General features: G+C 43.1%; 1 protein-coding gene across 1 annotated transcript in view; it reads left to right on the forward strand.

Moving 5' to 3' along the window:
* Positions 1-465: 465 nt before the first annotated feature.
* Positions 466-17205, forward strand: part of LOC310856323 (eukaryotic translation initiation factor 3 subunit H) — a 58142-nt gene continuing 41402 nt past the window's right edge. The window contains exons 1-2 of the mRNA XM_083761684.1: positions 466-631; positions 6449-6605. Of these exons, the coding sequence (XP_083617810.1) occupies positions 527-631; positions 6449-6605 (262 nt within the window). The 5' untranslated portion in view covers positions 466-526. The remainder of the gene's footprint in view (positions 632-6448; positions 6606-17205) is intronic.

A 17205-nucleotide genomic window follows, 5' to 3' on the forward strand; every position in this document is an offset into this window, starting at 1 on the left:
CGACTCCAAAACCGTAATCAGCTTATTCAGAGAGTCGAGATTTTGAGCCACATTTTGGGGGAGCAAGCAATGTAGTTTTAAAAAGGAAATAGCAGGACAGATGGACACAAGCAATTGAGATTCACACCATGCCTGCTCTTTGACCCTCTAGTCATGGTGTTGTCCGTGGGCTAGGGATTTATGATCTGTTTATCATCCCACCAGGGTCACTCATTCAACAGCACAGGGTAGCCATATACTGTTATTAATGGGAGGTATTATAAAAGAGTGAAAGTGAAAGCAGCTTACCTTAGCAATGTTGTCTGTTAATGAACTCAGCTACCTATTTTGTGTTCGTGTTAATGTCATTTTAGAATTGCAATAAAACGAATCCCATGTTCCTACTGAGTTGGAACTACTAGTAGTTCGTAGCTCACGTTCCCACACGGAGCAGAAAGTGAGTGGACGTTGTAAGCGGAAACGTCCGCCACAGTCTTTCTTCCCTTCTCGCGTGTGGCGGCAGCATAGCATCATAGCATAGAACAGAATGGCTGCACGAAAAGAGTCCGCATCATCATCAACCCCAAGCCCTGGGATCTCTGCTGGTGGAACCCTGGACTCTCCCGTCAAGCAAATCCAAATTGAAGGACTGGTTAGTGTAAATATTTTATCAGCACGTTAGTTAGGTATTGAAAAATGAGGCCCAGGCGAGGATGCTAATCATCATGGCGGACCCGACACAACGAGAACTCCGTCTTCAGTGTTTCAATTAGAGCATTGTGTTTATCTTTATTATGATTGTTTCACCATCATCTAATTAAACAGTATTTTCATAGTATACTGACGTAGTGTGACTTACTGACCTTTCATAATAACTAACTACCGTAGGCTAGGAATTATTGGAGAGACCGGGTAACCCCAGTCCCAGCTAGCTACTGAACAAACCCTTAGTAATTATCAATATGGAAGTAAGAAGTAAAGCCATCAGGTGCCTGTACAGCGTGCGGTGGTTGGATTATATGTCGCAGGTACTTACCCCCAATCCAAACCTTGATGCTGTGTCAAGAAGGACGGCATTGGGTACAATTATTTTAGAGTCTAATAGTCTATATTATAGACAAGGGTGGTGGAGTACTCTACAGCATGGGTTCCCAAAGTGCGGTCCGGGGACCCCGCTAGGCTCAATTAGAGATATATAAGGAACCAAATGGACCCTAATGGGTTAACTGTTCCATTTGTACACTCTCTGAGTTAAATTAACAGTGGTTTTACAATATAACTTGGGGTACCAGAGATAGAAATGCCATTAAATAGCATAATGCGTGTGAATTTGGGTGTCTATAAAATGAATATGTTTAACTGTAAAAATCCTCCCTTATCGGGGTCACTGGCATATGTTTTCAAATGGAGGGTCCATGGCCTAATAAATGTTGATTTGGGGGTCCTTGACACAAAAAAGTTTGGGACCCACTGCTCTGTCTACACTGTCCCAAACCTTTTACTGTAGACTAGTACAGTACACTAGGCCACTGCGCTGGTATTAGAATATAGAGCTTTTTTTTTGTTTTATCCCCAAAATATCACAGTTGTCTACTGTGATATTTTGTACTATACTTACAGTATATTTTATGATGTCAATAATTCATTATATTTTGAAAGGGTTTGCAAAAGCAATGTAATTGTAAACTGGCAACATGGTGGGTCGGCAGTGGTGGCCAAATCACTGACCATCTCTTCTCCTGGCATTCAGCATAGCTCTCCTGCTCCATAACCAACAAGAGGCTCTTTCTGCTGCATCCCCCATCCTGCGAGCTCTACTGTCTTTCTCACCCTCCCTGTCATCCCAACAGCAAAGTGTGTTAGATTGGTTTTCTACTGACAATATTAATACAGCCTACATTTCATGGAGGGATTAATCTCTGCAGCATTCTAATTTTAATTTGTAGGGTGTGAGCTTACACGACTACCTGCACCCCAATTTGACCAATGATCGGTATTAAATTATTTGCTATGTTCACAGTTTCCCCTCAGTTTGGCTTTATGCCCTAATGCGCTTATGATCTACCCATAAAGGCCAAAGTGGCCTTGATGCCCCCTCTACACTGACCCAGTGTGAAAGCTGATATCACAGTTTTCTCCTTTTGCGTCTTTCCTCATAATATGGTTTGTCCCTAAAACATAACAATTCCAGGCCTGACTGACTGGCACAATAGTCATATTTTCAGCTGTAGAACCTATGCATGACCAACAGAGGGCAAACCTGCGTCACTGTCAGATGGTGACAAATTACAATCCCTCATTCCAAACACTACAGATGGACACAAAGCTGCTGATTTGCAGCCCAGTGTATTCCAACACCGTAGCAGCCGGACCTTGCCTTGAGTTGCTGCTTTCCTTTTATCTTGCTCATTAAGGCTGGTCTACAGAGCCTCGGCTCCTAATCTCTAGTTGAAATATTTTACCTGAATTGCTTATTGTATTCACAAGATATTTTATTCATTTTCTCAACCTTATCAAACAACATTTTAATAACACATTTTTAATTATGCACATATAAAAGACCCAATTCCTCGTGCCTGGCCTTGTTATGGATTTGAATCTCTATAAAGTTTATTTTGCAGGTTATGTAATATCTATGCAGTAGTTTCTGTTGCTGTTCTTGCCACCATACCACTGTGCTCCTGAGTTAGGGTCTCTAGGGTCATGGGGTGCTGCAAAGCGGTGGGGCATGCAGATGCAGCACTCACTGAAGTTTATACAACTGCCTAAAGGGATAGAAATTATGCATTTTTGTAATCGACACTGAAGCCAAGTCATCCACATAACTGTCTGGAACTCATCCAGATGTGCTAATATTAGAAAGAAAACATCAATTCATTTTCATTTCACTGACTTCAGTTTAAGGTAAAGCAATTGTTTGCTACCTATGCAAATGGTGCATTTATATAGTGCTTTTATCCAAAGCGCTTTACATAGTGCATTCACACACACATTCATAGTTCATACACAGATGGCAGAGGAAACTATGCAAGGCAGAAGGCACCAACCTACATATCGGGAGCAGTTAGGGATTCAGAGTTTTGCTCAAGGACACTTGATAACTCTCGGGGGGCCCGGGATCGAACTGGGAACCTTGGGTTCCCATCCGGCCACTTTACCCCTGAAACACTGCCGCCCCCCATCTTGCTTTGTGTTACTTTGATTTCCATACTTCAATAGTGGAGGGTTAATATCTTTCTATGTCGTGCCCTGTCCAGTGTCCATCAAAATGAACACAGGTGAAAATCAGCAATAATGACAGACGAATGCTCCAGAAACCTGACAGAAGTCATTCAGGACTGAAATGTAAAAGCAGACCCCAAAATAATTCCACATTTGTGGCGCACCAGTAGCTGACCGGTTAGTGCGTCAGCCACGTAAATAGAACAATGCCCCCCACTGTCCACTCCATTTCCGGTCTTGTATTTCAGCTTTATTTATTATATATAGCCTAGTAATTTAAAATATATATTTTTTATTTTGGGCTTAAGGTTTGTTAACTCAGGGGAACACAAAGTGAGGTTGTAATGTTATATTCAGAAGCTTATGCTGATTTAAATGTTTATTTAGTAGTGGTCTAGTGGAGTGTTATTTTCTTTCAAGTCCACTGTCACACACTTCCACAGGGTGACAGGGACACAACCTAGCAGGTGCTCTATTCCCCACAGAGTTGTAGCCTTCTCTCCTCTCCTCTGCCTTTCAATACCCCCTCCCCTACCTAACCAAAATGAGGCAGGTTGCCACATCTTTGACATCTGCATGAGACAGGAATGCAACGTAGCAAGGTTTACAGTGCCTGCAGATGAAGTGAACACTAGCTAGATTTATCTATTTATCCCTTCTTCCTGTTCTTCAGTCCTTCCTTGTGCCAATTCTCATGGATTGTTCCATCGCATTGTCTTTCTCAATGGAGTAGTCTACTGCCAACATGGAGTATAGATTTTTGTTTACACTTTAGTGGCACAAAAGAAAACATGGCATCGTCGGTCTTGCTGTACTTTCTCATAACTTGTGCCCTTACCGTTGTAGTGGGCAATGCATACAAGCCCCTTTGTGGGTGAGATAAGATTTATGATTAGAATGAAATGCAGCCAGTGGGGGATTTTGTGCTGCAATTGATTTTGCGCAGTTCAATTTTAAGCCTGTTGATTTACAATTTTCTGTCCACATATCAATCTCTGGGCTCTCCACATGAGGTGAGCTCTCTAGGCTAGCTGCTGGTGAGCTCGATCAATAAGTGTGTGTGTGTGTGTGTGTGTGTGTGTGAGAGAATGTGTAGCGAAAGTGTGCGTGCATCCATGCTTAGTTGTACAGTTAAAAACCTGTGGCTCTCAAAAGGGCTTTGCTTCCAATTCCTGATGATACTCAGGACAGCAAGCCCAAGAAATCCACTGAAATCTCTGCCCATTTTCATTTGCTCCTCCAACTGTTCTCACAAAAGGATGTTTCAAAGACCAGCAGCCATAACCAGAGTCAGGGGCCCTATATATATATATACAGTATTTCACCCGTTTGTGTGACCTTCCAGCAGTCTGTTTCTCCCCCCCCCCCCCCCCCCCCCCCCATTTAGCCCTCTTTCGTGTCTTGGTCTCATCCAGACCATCAGTATTTAAGTGCAAGATGAACAGATTGCCAGCATCTAGATTGCTAAGAGCATTGTGTACCCTAGCTATCTGACCTCACTGATGGAGGGAGAATGGAAAAGCCATTTGCTGGCAGTGAAGGCAGCCGAGGCGTGAGGGCTTTGAAAAGTACCAGGCACCAATGATCCTGATGACTTTCATCCTGGCCCTCCTCCCCCTTCACTCCCTGTCTGAGCACATCTATCTATCTCTTGCTCGCTCACTCGCCCGCTCTCGCTCACTCACTCACCTTTCCATCTTTCTCGACCGTCCCACTGTCTCGCACCATTCTATGTCCCCTTTCTCTGTCACTTGTCCTTTCCATTCTGTCCATCTCGCCATTACATTCCTGGCTCTTACTGTCCTCTCCCTCTTGTCCATCTTCTTTTTCCTTAAATGTTTTACAAATGTTTATATTCTGCCATTAACACGAGACCCTCCGTCCAATTGGAATGCACTCTTGTGTCTCTCTTTTTTTCTCCTCTGTGCTCCATCCATCCTTCCCACTGAGCTGTCATTCAGACCTCCACCGCTCTGAGTCAGAGGAGGTGAAGCAGGCAGGGAATGAGATTTGTTTTGCCCCACAGTTCCTCCCATACAATCTCTCTCTCTCCCTCCTAGCTTTACTTGTTGCATGACAGGGCCAGCACTCGATAGAAATAAATCATCTACTCCCTGGATAGCTTTCTACACATGAACATGGTAGGGGCGTGTGTGTGTGCGACACACACACACACACACACACACACACACACACACACGTGTCAATGTACAGAACAGAGGCATGCACGCATGCACTAAGGGCTGAGGAGATGATGGGTGTTTTGTTGTTGTGCATGGCTCCGGGAGCGCCACCCTGGTGCCATCAACGCGCGCGCGTGTGTGTGTGCGGCTGTGCAGGCGCGCATTTGTGTGCGTGTGTGTAGTGTACCTGCGTGTTATTAATGCCTGTGGCTGTGACCTGCCCACACTCTTATCAGGTTGATTTATGCGTTCTCCAGCCACACTCTGCTTTCAGCTCCATTCCTATTCCTGTTCTTTCTGTTGCTTGGCTTTTTGGTCCCTGCATGGCTTACCTATTTTATCCACAGCATGCTGGTCAGACGTGTTTTTATCGCTAGGTATATCTGTGTGTTTTATTTGTGAGAGGCCGAGCCGTAGTGCTTGTGTGCTGTCTGTAGTGTCAGTGATGCAGCATTAGTACCTAAACTAGCTCTATCATGTGGAGGCTCGTTCTACAGGTCATTTTACACCTGGCATTGCAATCTCAATAACGGCAGCAAACGATCTGACTGTCTATTTGAAACCCTGAGATATGGCTTATATGAGCAGACATCTGGATTCACCTCATTTAGGCCTCTAAATGAGGACTTAACTGCCGTTATTGGTGGTCTAGGCTGAACACTGTTCTTAAGTTGCTTTGTGTCTTACAGAGGCACACACTTCTGAGTCCATCTTCTTAACTGGACACCATGCTGCAAAGCCTCTAGCCTTTTATACACAGTTGAGTTTCAAACATGCTGTGAGAGGAAAAAGAGTAAATTACAAATTGCTGACTAGAGAGGGATTGAATTGTTCTACTCTGCTGCCAACATTTTGGGTTAATCAATTACAGGAACCCTAGAATTGAGAGATGGAATTAACATAAACCAGAGGCAGAAAATGAAATAATCGTTACAGGTCCATGACCATGACCCTAAATTGGATCAGGTGGGCACAAGGATATGGATGAATGAGTTTAAAGATTGCCGAAGACTGCAGTCACTGCACATCTTTTTGTGTTAAAAACGATGGAACTGTTTCCCCAGGTGGTGCTGAAGATCATCAAACACTACCAGGAGGAGGGGCAGGGCAGTGAGGTAGTCCAGGGTGTCCTGCTGGGGCTGGTGGTGGAGGACCGCCTGGAGATCACCAACTGTTTCCCTTTCCCTCAACACACGGAGGATGATGCGGATTTCGATGAAGGTAGGCACCACTTAAACCCTCTAGTCCAAGGGTCTTCAATGTTTTTCAGCCGAAGTACCCCTTAGCTGAGAGAGAAAGATGAAGCAGGGACCTGTATAAAATGATGTTGCAGATTTTACCTTTTCATAGATGGCTTCATAGACTTGTGTAGCGGCGTTGTGTTGATCCATGTTCATGTGTATTCATATATTTAACAGTTAAACCGTCAGTACTTGGTAAACTTGACCTTTCACTCTACTCTTCATCTCCTAATGGAGACAGTAGAGGAAAGGCCTTGGGGCCCTAGCAGAATCAGTTGCTTGCACCTCTGCAGAGTTTACATATTTCATGGCAATCCAGTCAGTAAGAGTGTGAGAGATTTTGTTTGGGACTTAAGTACATACGTAGAGCCCCACAATGCGGCTGCATAATGCAAATTTTGCGATCCATCCATTTTCAAGATGTGTGACTAAGATGGACCAAGAGTTTGGCTATACATGCAGGCCAATTTGTGTGTTTTTAGGCAACTCGCACTATTTTGTCAATCCTTTTTGACCAAATTTGAGGATATCACAAGCTTATGAGTAAGACTAATGTAAAAACTAACCAAAAATATATTTGCGGCTTAATCACAGAAAAATTCTTTCCTGGGAGCTACAAGCTCCCAGGAAAGCATTTTCCTGGGAGCTACAATTCAGTGTGCGGACATCCCTCTTTCATTAGCAATCCACTCCCTTATAATGATGGGGATTTTGCACGTGTTATTGGAACAGACCAGCAAGGGCATGTGTGGTTCCTGTGGTAAACCGATAAACTCACTATCAACATTCATTTGTGTGCATGTGTTTGCATATCGTCTCTGTCGGGAGGAAACCACCTAACTATTCTTTTAGGTTTTACATAAATCAATGCTATATTGAACACCCTTTACGTCTGTGTTAGTTACAAAAATATTGACAAAAAAAACTCCATAGGACCCTAAAGCAGCTAAGTCCACCACCTCTCCCCCTCTCATGCAAGTAATTGACAATTTATAATGTCAGAATACCAACTTTGATGAGGCAGTATTGCATTGTTAAAAAAGGGTTTCTTCATCTCCTGAAACAAAAATATTTTTCTTATCCTGAAAAATGAACATTTTGGAGTTAGGTGGTTTCTTCCCGACAACAGAGATATGCAGCTGGTGAAGGAGGTAAAGGACAAGCGATTTTAAGATTGAGGCTAGTTTTGAGAGAATTTAAATGTTTAACCCAGTGTAACCCTAGCTGTGAGGTACACAACAGGTGTGGTGTAATTTCCAGACAACTACTAATGGGCTGGCATATCTCAGTCTTCACAGGGAGTATAGTACTGTATATTTCCCACTGCATAACAGACCTCAAAATAGGTTGAGGTCAGGGCTTTAGCTTGTTAATATTCCATGGCCATATATTCAGTGTAAAGAATAATAACTGTTCTCCTGTGTGTGTGTCGTATGTGATGTCCCTGCATTTACACAGTTAAGTGCAACTTAACTCTTAGTCCTAGCTGGGTACCACATTACCTGGGGTTAGTGCTGCTAGGGTTGAGGATTGGTCAAATGGTTCTAGTATGCGTGGGCTGTGTGTGTACTGTACACATACATGTGAATTTGTGTATCTCATGCTTGAGTTGCTTCCCCACTTTCACTATATTTTTACTGCACCTTGTTAGTGCTCAGACAAATGACAAATCTTCTAGTGAGAGACAGAAGGATCTGAGTAAAGGAGGACATTCTCACTAGCAGGCCACCACTGCTAACAAGCAAATGTGTGAGTTTCTGCAGGATCCGCAGCCTACAAAGTTGGCAAAGGTCATTACCGTTAGGAAATGCGTGTGTGTGTGTGCTTGGTCGATCGCACCTATGTGACTCTTGTCGAGTTTGATTTGTCTTGCTATCCGTCTAAGTTAATAAGGGCTCCCCCATGCAGCACCTTACCTTACACCTTGTGTAAACCCTGTAGGTGTATAATGAAAGAAATCTCTCCTTGGTCTTGGGTCCAGCTGTGACGAAAGGCAATATCTAGCTATCAAAGCCATATGATGGGACTAACTTAAGGCAAACTGCGTGGTAGAATGAAGGAAAAAAAGCTTGGTGTGTAGGCAGGGTTGGTTTGTCAAAACTCTATGGAAAATAACATGGGGCGATCTTAATATCGTCTACTATAAGCATTGTGGTCCAAAAATAAACAAGATGTCTCTGCGTTATTGTCGGGGAGGTGTCTCTGTATCGTTTGCGACAGTCAGTCACTCATATATGATACAGTCTGCCTCTAGCGAAAATGTAACTAATTCAGCAGCAGTAACATTAGCGTTTTCTCTCAGTCAGTTGATTCTTCATATCCATATGAGTGAAGCGGCCTGGATGATTTGTTTATTTTTCAAAAAGTTATAAAATTCTCCTATGGGGATTACAATGCAAATAAAAAGTACATGAACCCGTGGATTTGAGCCCTCTACCGATATTGAGAGACGTCAGACTTCGGTGCTCTATTACTGTTGTGCAACAGTCCCGGCCTGCACATGTTTGAACGTGTGTGCAGAAAATTACAATTGTAATTAATATTTGATATGAGCCAAATCGTTTCAAGTGAAGCACAGGAAGGGTTCAGATACTGTGCGTTCTAGCATACTATCACAGATGCTGCAGATTGCAGTTCACATCGGGCCTAGCTCCAGCCACTCAATGGCAATGAGAGTGTGTATTCAGCAACGGCACTGCGCTGCCTCTGCATAATTTGCAGATTGATATTCCTCAAAAGTTCCGGAGGCGAACTGTGAGATGAATGAGATGAGGCTTCAGATTGGGTCCTGGGAGAAGGACCCTGTCGATCGGCACGTAGCGACTGCATGACCAATAAGTTCTCCCTGTAACTGTGCTGCATTCAAGCTGGAGCTGTGTGTGTATGTGACTGATTGTGTGTGAGAGACTGCATGCGTGCCTGTGTATGTTATTGTGTATACGCATCCTAACTGCTATGTTTATCTGTGTCTGTTGATGTGCACAAGCCAATGTGTCTGTCGGACTTTGACTTGTTGTCACCCCGAGGCCCTACTTCTAAGAATGACTCCTCGGGTCCATATTGGGACAGGTGAGATTTGGACAGGTTTGAGATTCCCCTGCGTGTGTGTGCTGCTATGCTGCTTTTCCATCAACAGGTGCCAGTGTGGAGCTATGATTGCTGAACAGGAGGCCATTGCAATAGCTGTCTAACTAGAGGGAGAGAAAGATAGAGAGCGAGAGAGAGCAGCAGAAGCAGCCCTTGACAAACAACCTTGCCCCCCCCCTATCCTTGCAAACTTTGTCCTTGTATATTTAGCAGAATATACAGAGATTAGAACAATGTATAGGCATGAGGGCCTCTGTTCTCTGGGGCTCATTTGACACGTGTGAGTGGCATGTTAATAATGTCTGCGCCATTGCCCTCCATCTGTCCTGATGTCAGGGATAATTGGGGACTGATACACATTCGGGATGTCACAAGGGATGATGGCTAGTTGGCCTGTATATTGGTAAAAATAGAGTAGAAGTCGACCGATTGTGGATTTTAACTCATTTTCTGCTAAGAGCGAGACCGCAGTCCGCCTAGGGCGAGATCGGACAAATAAGGGTTTATGTTTAATAATGATTTTTGCCGGCTCTTGGCGTCATCACCTCCCGGCAACGACTTCCTTCTGCGTTGGTGATGTCATCGATCATTTTCCTTCATCCAGTCTATCTTTAGCGACAATCTAAAGCGTTGCTTCTATTGGAATTGATGCTCAGATTGAGGTGATCATACAGAATATCCATGTTCTACGAGCTCAATAAAAAATAATTGCGACCGCGCGGGACCGTTTCAGTGGTTGTGATCACAACAAATGCCTCTAACGTGCACCCCTGAAATGATTCCGTGCTACCCGAAGCACACAAAAGCCTGGTGTCACTTCAAAATAGGGCCCTGCGGCTTGAAAACTGTGGTGCTCTGAGCCAACAGCACCATCTAGTGGTTCGCGGGGAAAGCGTTAAATGCTGATGTATAATAATGATGGATTACAGCAGGAAACAGCTGATAGCTTGTCGTCGGAAATGAACAATCTTTGACTATTAGAAACTGGATAGCTGTTGAACCCAACATCTAAGTCTAAGTAATAAATATCTACCTAATCTGGATCAGTGTGTTGAATAATGCAGTGGAGGTATCATGTGTGGACAATTGTTTTCTAAAGAAAAAAAAACATCTCTATATTCTACATTAAACATTTTAATTTAAAGTCAAATAGTTAAATATTTATAGCAAGGAAAAAGAGACAATATTATCCAGACTTAATCATATGCACACGGATATATTCAGCAAAAGCGGTGATTAAACGTCCGAATGTGCACAATGAGGCGTGCACATACGGCTAGGCAAATTACAAGCAAGGACAATCATGTTTGCTGGTAAAACAAAAATGTCATGCTTTCGGCATAGTCATGACTCATGTTCATTCTAATGCATGGAAAATGCTGAATAATTTCAGAATAAAGCTGTCTTAACTTTCATTTAAATATAAATTATCTCAGGTATGACATTACCTTGACTTTGTGTATGGAGCCTCAATGCAAAGCGGTGATGTATGTCCCTGTGTGAATTTTAGAGGCTGCGCACGCAGCCATTGACTACTATTGGAGCCAAGTACCGCAGATAACTATAATTTATTAAAAGATATCCCAAATTATTCATTTGTCAACCTCTTCAGTACACACAGAACCCTGTTTGATTTCACAGAGACAAGAGATGGATTGAGTTGTTTTATGGACTCAATTGTTTGTCAATATGTTTGACATACGATGACACCGTGGGTGCTTGATGTGCACATACATTTTGAATGTTGCTCTAAATGGCCATAACACCACAGATGGTTCACCAAAGTGATGCAGTTTCATCTGCAAAGTACCTAGAATCACAACATATGATTGCGAATCCGCGATGCTGCACATTTTATATCATGGGAATAAAATGCAAGAGAAAGACTGAGCCCTCATAAGTCCTCACCAGTTAAACAGCTGATAATGTCTTTATGTGCACTTTGATTAGCTCCACATGCTTGCAAAGCCCAGTGTTATTGTCAACACCTGTGGTTTTCTTGGAGAGGAGTTGTTGTGTAATGCCACTCACCAGGATGTTGAGGCATTAGTCACTCCCTTGTCATCGAAATTTAAAAGGACATGTCATGGAAATGGTACAATTGTACAACATCCCTGGGATTTTGTACAATTTGCCTTGGGGTGTTAACCTTTCTATCTTATTTTTCTATCTTGCCTTTGGCGTGGACTGGCATGCGGTGCCTATCGGGCTGCTTTTTGGCCAACACTGGTGGTATCCAGTGCCAGCTCCTCGCACACATGCTTGAGATTGGCCTGAAGAAGTAATTGGAAGTGTGTTTTTTCACAGGCCTGCCTTATAGAAACACGAAGCCCATTAACAGATAGTCTCGTCCTGGCCAAGAAATGTGGATTTTGGACACGTGTCAACATACCAGAGCATGACGTTCCAACATGAATGGCTTTTCTTTGTATTCTAGAGTCGTCTAGTTGGCACCATGTGGAAGACGGGTGTGTTCTGATCACCTGTCTATATGTGTGTGTGTGTACTGTGTAGCATTTCTTTCTTTACATTCTAAATAATAGGAAAGACCAGACCAGAGGCAAATGACAGTCCCAACAGCAAATGAGTCCCAACAATATATACAGAAGCCTTGAAAAATCCTTCTAATATTGTCGTAACTTTACCCAGGCTTTGTTGGCTCGCCACTCTATAACAAATCACTGACCTTTGAGTGCCTCGAGAACGTTCCAACATAAATAGCTTTTCTTTGTATTCCATAGTCGTCTAGTTGGCACCATGTGGAAGACGGGTGTGTTCTGATAACTTGTTTGTGTGTGTGTGTGTGTGTGTGTGTGTGTACTGTGTAGAATTTCTTTCTATACATTCTTCATAATAAGAAAGTCCAGATCTGTGGGGACAAAATCCCAGGCGACGAGGACCAGTGCCAAATCCCTATGGTTGCAGATGTAGTTGTCATACATACCCACTTTTGACATACTTACTGTGCTTTCTGCAGCTGAAGTATTATTGTAACACACTACCAGGAATTGTTTGGAAAGTCGAATGGAGGGTCAATTGCGGCGGCACATATCTGGGCCTTGGAAAATAGTCATATTGTCATATCTATAACTTCTAGGGAAGGTAACACAGGGCCTGTAATGATGTGTAGCACACAAAGGGAAATGGATAGGCTAATTGCAATGTGCTCCCCTGACTGAGATGCAATTTTCTTTCCTAGACCTGATTTTTAAAATCGCTGGGGAAGCAATGCAGCCCTGAATGTTAATTCATGGTGGCACACCTGGACTAGACACACTTGAGGTGCCTGAACCTCAGCTTGATCTAATTAGTCTGGCCCCAGTTGGCACAGATCAGACAGGCTAAATCAAGAACGCCTTGGTGTGAATTTAATTTCCCCTCTGTCTGTAGGACTGACCCAGGTCTGTGGCAGGGGATTTGTTTTGACGGTGGCAGGTGATTTGTTTTGACGGTGGTCACATTTCAGGAATACGGTAAATCAGAACTTGGAAAATGTTATCCAACTGAAGCTTAGTTGTGAAGATTGTTAGTTAAATGGAGATTAGGGCTGCAAGATTATGACTACAATTATTATCTTGATTATTTTTGCTATATAATTATATTCACAATTGTTGATTACAGTTGTTGATAATACATTTTAGTTGAAAAAAAAAATGATGGTATTTTTAATACCATTGTTGGCCATTATGTTTCTCTGTGTGATATCTTCTGTGAAATGGCATGCAGTGGTCTCTGTGACTTAATTGCTCTTGTGTGAGCCTGCTGGATAAGGAGATGGTTGGTTGGGTGGTACAATGTTCAGGAAGCTTACTAATCCTGGTGTGATGGTGAGGAAATCAGGCCAAGGTGCATCTGCTGATCAAATTAGATGTTTGAAAGGATTGCCAAGTTTCATGATTACTCTATCATCAATTTTCGATTACTTTACAGCTCTAGGAGAGCTTGTTAAAGTGAGAGAGAAATGCAGGTAGACTGTAGCATCAGCCACATACTCCACTGGCCCTTCTACTTTTGCTCAATGCTCACTTAAACTGATTTATTAATGACGCTTGACACCTCCACTGAATATCCCCTTGCTTCAGTTTTTAGTGGATTTTGCACTCTCCCTTCCGCTCCCTAATCTTTGCAGTTTGCACCCCTCTTTACCCTTCTGCTCTGTGACATTCTTAAGCTTTCCACTTTGCTCAGTGTGACGTAAAAGAGACCAGAGGAGAAATGGCCACACGATAGGACTTCAAATCTAATCAATATCAACGCTATTACACCCCTAAAACCCCTTTGTGTGTTGGTTAAATAAAATCACACTCTGTGTGAACTGAAGTGAGGGGCGCCCACTGTGCCTGCCACATGTCACTGCTTAAAAACATTAAATGTCCATACTTGGGTTGAGTTAGACTTTATATAACTAATATATTAGCGCCCCTCACTTCACGCGGGTGTGACAAACTTTGTCCTACACAAACATTAAATTCCCTTTGACAATGAATGGAACATTTTATGTCATGGTGTCTGAGCAAATATACATAGTGTCTATTGTAGGTCATGATGATATACGATGATAAGAGCGCCCCTCACTTCACAGGGGTGTGATTTCTTATTTCCAAACATTAGATATCATGTCTATTTCAAACTTTTGCCTTGGATACGATTAATGAAGGACTATTTAAAAAAGAATCTCCCACAAGTAACTTGGTCATGCAACTTATGCCATGGCCACGGGACAATGGTAGAGAACAGACGGGGCTGATTACTTCAGCGTGTGACTCCTGTGGGGTCTCTGAGGTTATCTTTTGATTTTATTTTGGGGGGGGGGTGGGCTTTAATTGTCGACGGTGGCAGGCATCTCCATGTCTGGGTTAATTGAAGTCAGGGGGATTAAAAGAACTCTGCCATGATGTCTCCTTCCAGCTGTAAAGACACTAACCAGTCAGTGTGAGTCTAGTGTGAGGTCACTTTGTACCTCTGGGAACACTCGTCCACACGTGTGGATACCGCACATATTTATTAATTACCTTTTTTTTTCACCTCGCTACCTTTGTCATAATGGCATCCCTGGGGTTAGCACTTAAATGGATCACTGTACCTGTCCTAAAGAGGGAAATTGATTGCCTCCCTGTTTTCCGCAGCCTCCCTCAGTGAGGCTAATTAGAAATCACTTGGCAGCTCAGCTCAAAGGGATAGGAAGTTAGGAACATAACAAATATATCACTATTTATTTTGGTAGCATGGAATGGTGGAGAGAAACATCGGGACTACAAATTTCACGCCCCCAAATGATACAGCGGCCCCACTTCTGGTCCGTTATAACGGTGTACTGCAGGCGAGCCCATAGAAGTTCATTGATTAAGTACTTGGCCTAATTTTAAAATAATACGAAATTAACTGAAGACTATATTGATTTAAAATAAAAATATGTTCCCAAATGTATGAAGTGTCTTTGTCAACATATTTATTTATTTAATTTACCACTTGAATGAGTTACCACATAATGATAACGGAGTAGATGGGAGACGGCAGACAGAGAACCTGTCGCTTTTAAGGGACAGTATGTCATGGGCTTATATGCTCCACCTACCGCGGAGCTCCTACTGTACAGTGTGTTTTACCGTTGTCAACTTGTATAATTTACTTGGCTGAATAGTTGGGAAAATAACCCAGCTAAATGGAGGCGTGACATATCCTGACATTTTCAACTACCTAGTGAATTATCTAGATGGGTATTAATAATTAGTCTTGCAAGATGCTGTTTAGATAAATTCATAGTATATAAACCGAAACGCAACAAATATATGGGGGTATTGAAAACCTCAAGGGATGCGACCGTGACGTATATACCGTGCGACCCCTTTAACTTGAGATTTACAAAGTTGGCACTTTTGAATCTCAGATGGAGTATATTATATTACATTGTGGGTTGTATATTGAGATGGCAGGTATGTGACATTGAAAAGGACAAATCAAACGTATGGGAAACTTTATTAGAACAAAAAAGAAATCGCTACAGCCTCAGTAATGAACCAGTAAAATTAGGGTATTTTATGATGCCTCTCATAGGGATTGCATTGACAGCTGCAGTACACCGTTCTAACGGACCTGAAGTGGGGACGCTGTCTCATTTGGGGGCATGGAAATTGGTGTGTGTGTGTGTGTGTCTCTCTCTCTCACATCTCTTTCTGTCTGTCTGTGGTCGGCATCTGAAGCTGGTTGACTGTGAGCAGTGGGCTGGGAGCAGGCCGAGCGCTGCTTTTGAAAGCTGGCTTGGCATCATAAATCAGAGTGCGGGTCCCCTGGGTGCTGCCACCACCGCCATCAGCTCCACTGTTTTATTCATCTGCTCCTTTGTCTCATCACTGACTGTAGCCCACACTAAAGCAGGATGGGGTTCAGGGCCGATCAGAATGCATTAACGTAGTCCACCACTCATCTGGAGGGTCAGGAAAGTGGAAGTGGGTCATAAGTGAAAAGGTAGATTCCTCCTTTGAGCTTTGAGGCAGAGAGATATGTAGGAGTTAAAGGTTTCGGTTAAAAAGATTGAGAGAGCAGAAAGCTGACAGAGGGAGAGGGTGATTCATACTAGAGCAGAAAAAGGAAGCAGGGAGACGAGGACGGTGAGGGACCCCCTCCTCCCCCCCAGAAATACAGTGAGACGGCAAGAAAGGGGAACGATGGAAGGGTTGAGGGAAGACAAGTGACGGGGGGAGGAAAGATCACTGAGACCATTTCATGCCCAGTTATGTCCTTAACGCAGTATGCTGCCTCTCAGTCTTTCAAACATGTCACACCGCGTGCTGGTTTTTAATTTGATTGTTATGGCTGCTTTCATGAAATGGGACTTTGGGAAACACAGCCCGCACGTAGTGAATAGGACAGCTCTCATAGCCTAATGGGACTGCAGAAATACTGTAGTTGCAACACCATGCGTATTGCCTAATAAGTGTCCCAAGTCATGTCTATACCATAGCTAGCAATGTATGAAGCATGTGCACTGTACATGGGGAATGTCTGAGAAGGATTTTCTTCCTTCCATTTCTCCTCCCTTGTGAACAAGAAATGAGACACTCATGGCATTATGGCTGTGTGTGAGCACTCCAGCGCAGTACAACTGCAGACGTTAGCTTTCATTCTAACATTGTGGGTGCTGAGTACTGTAATATTCTAGTCTCGATCCTCTCAAACCGCATGAACCATAGTGTGCCCATTCTGGGGCAAACATTCGGTGAATATAGATTGTTGCGAGGCGCCATGAGCTTGAAGATCAGTTATCATTTTCGGTAATGGTATACTGTATTTGGTGCAGAGGACAGAGGGGGCCTAGTCTAGACCACCCTGGTGGACACTGTTCAACAAAGTATATCAGTGGTTAAAGGTATGGTAAAGGGATATTTTGCCAAACTAAGTGTAAAATAGCTGCAGTGATGTAAATAGGTTTTCAATGTAATGAGTCCCGGAATGCAGGGGTGTCCCAGGGACATTTGATGTCAGTGATGTTAAGA

This window comes from Protomyctophum parallelum (genome assembly GCF_964188405.1).
Source record: "Protomyctophum parallelum genome assembly, chromosome: 3".
NCBI classification, from domain to species: domain Eukaryota; kingdom Metazoa; phylum Chordata; class Actinopteri; order Myctophiformes; family Myctophidae; genus Protomyctophum; species Protomyctophum parallelum.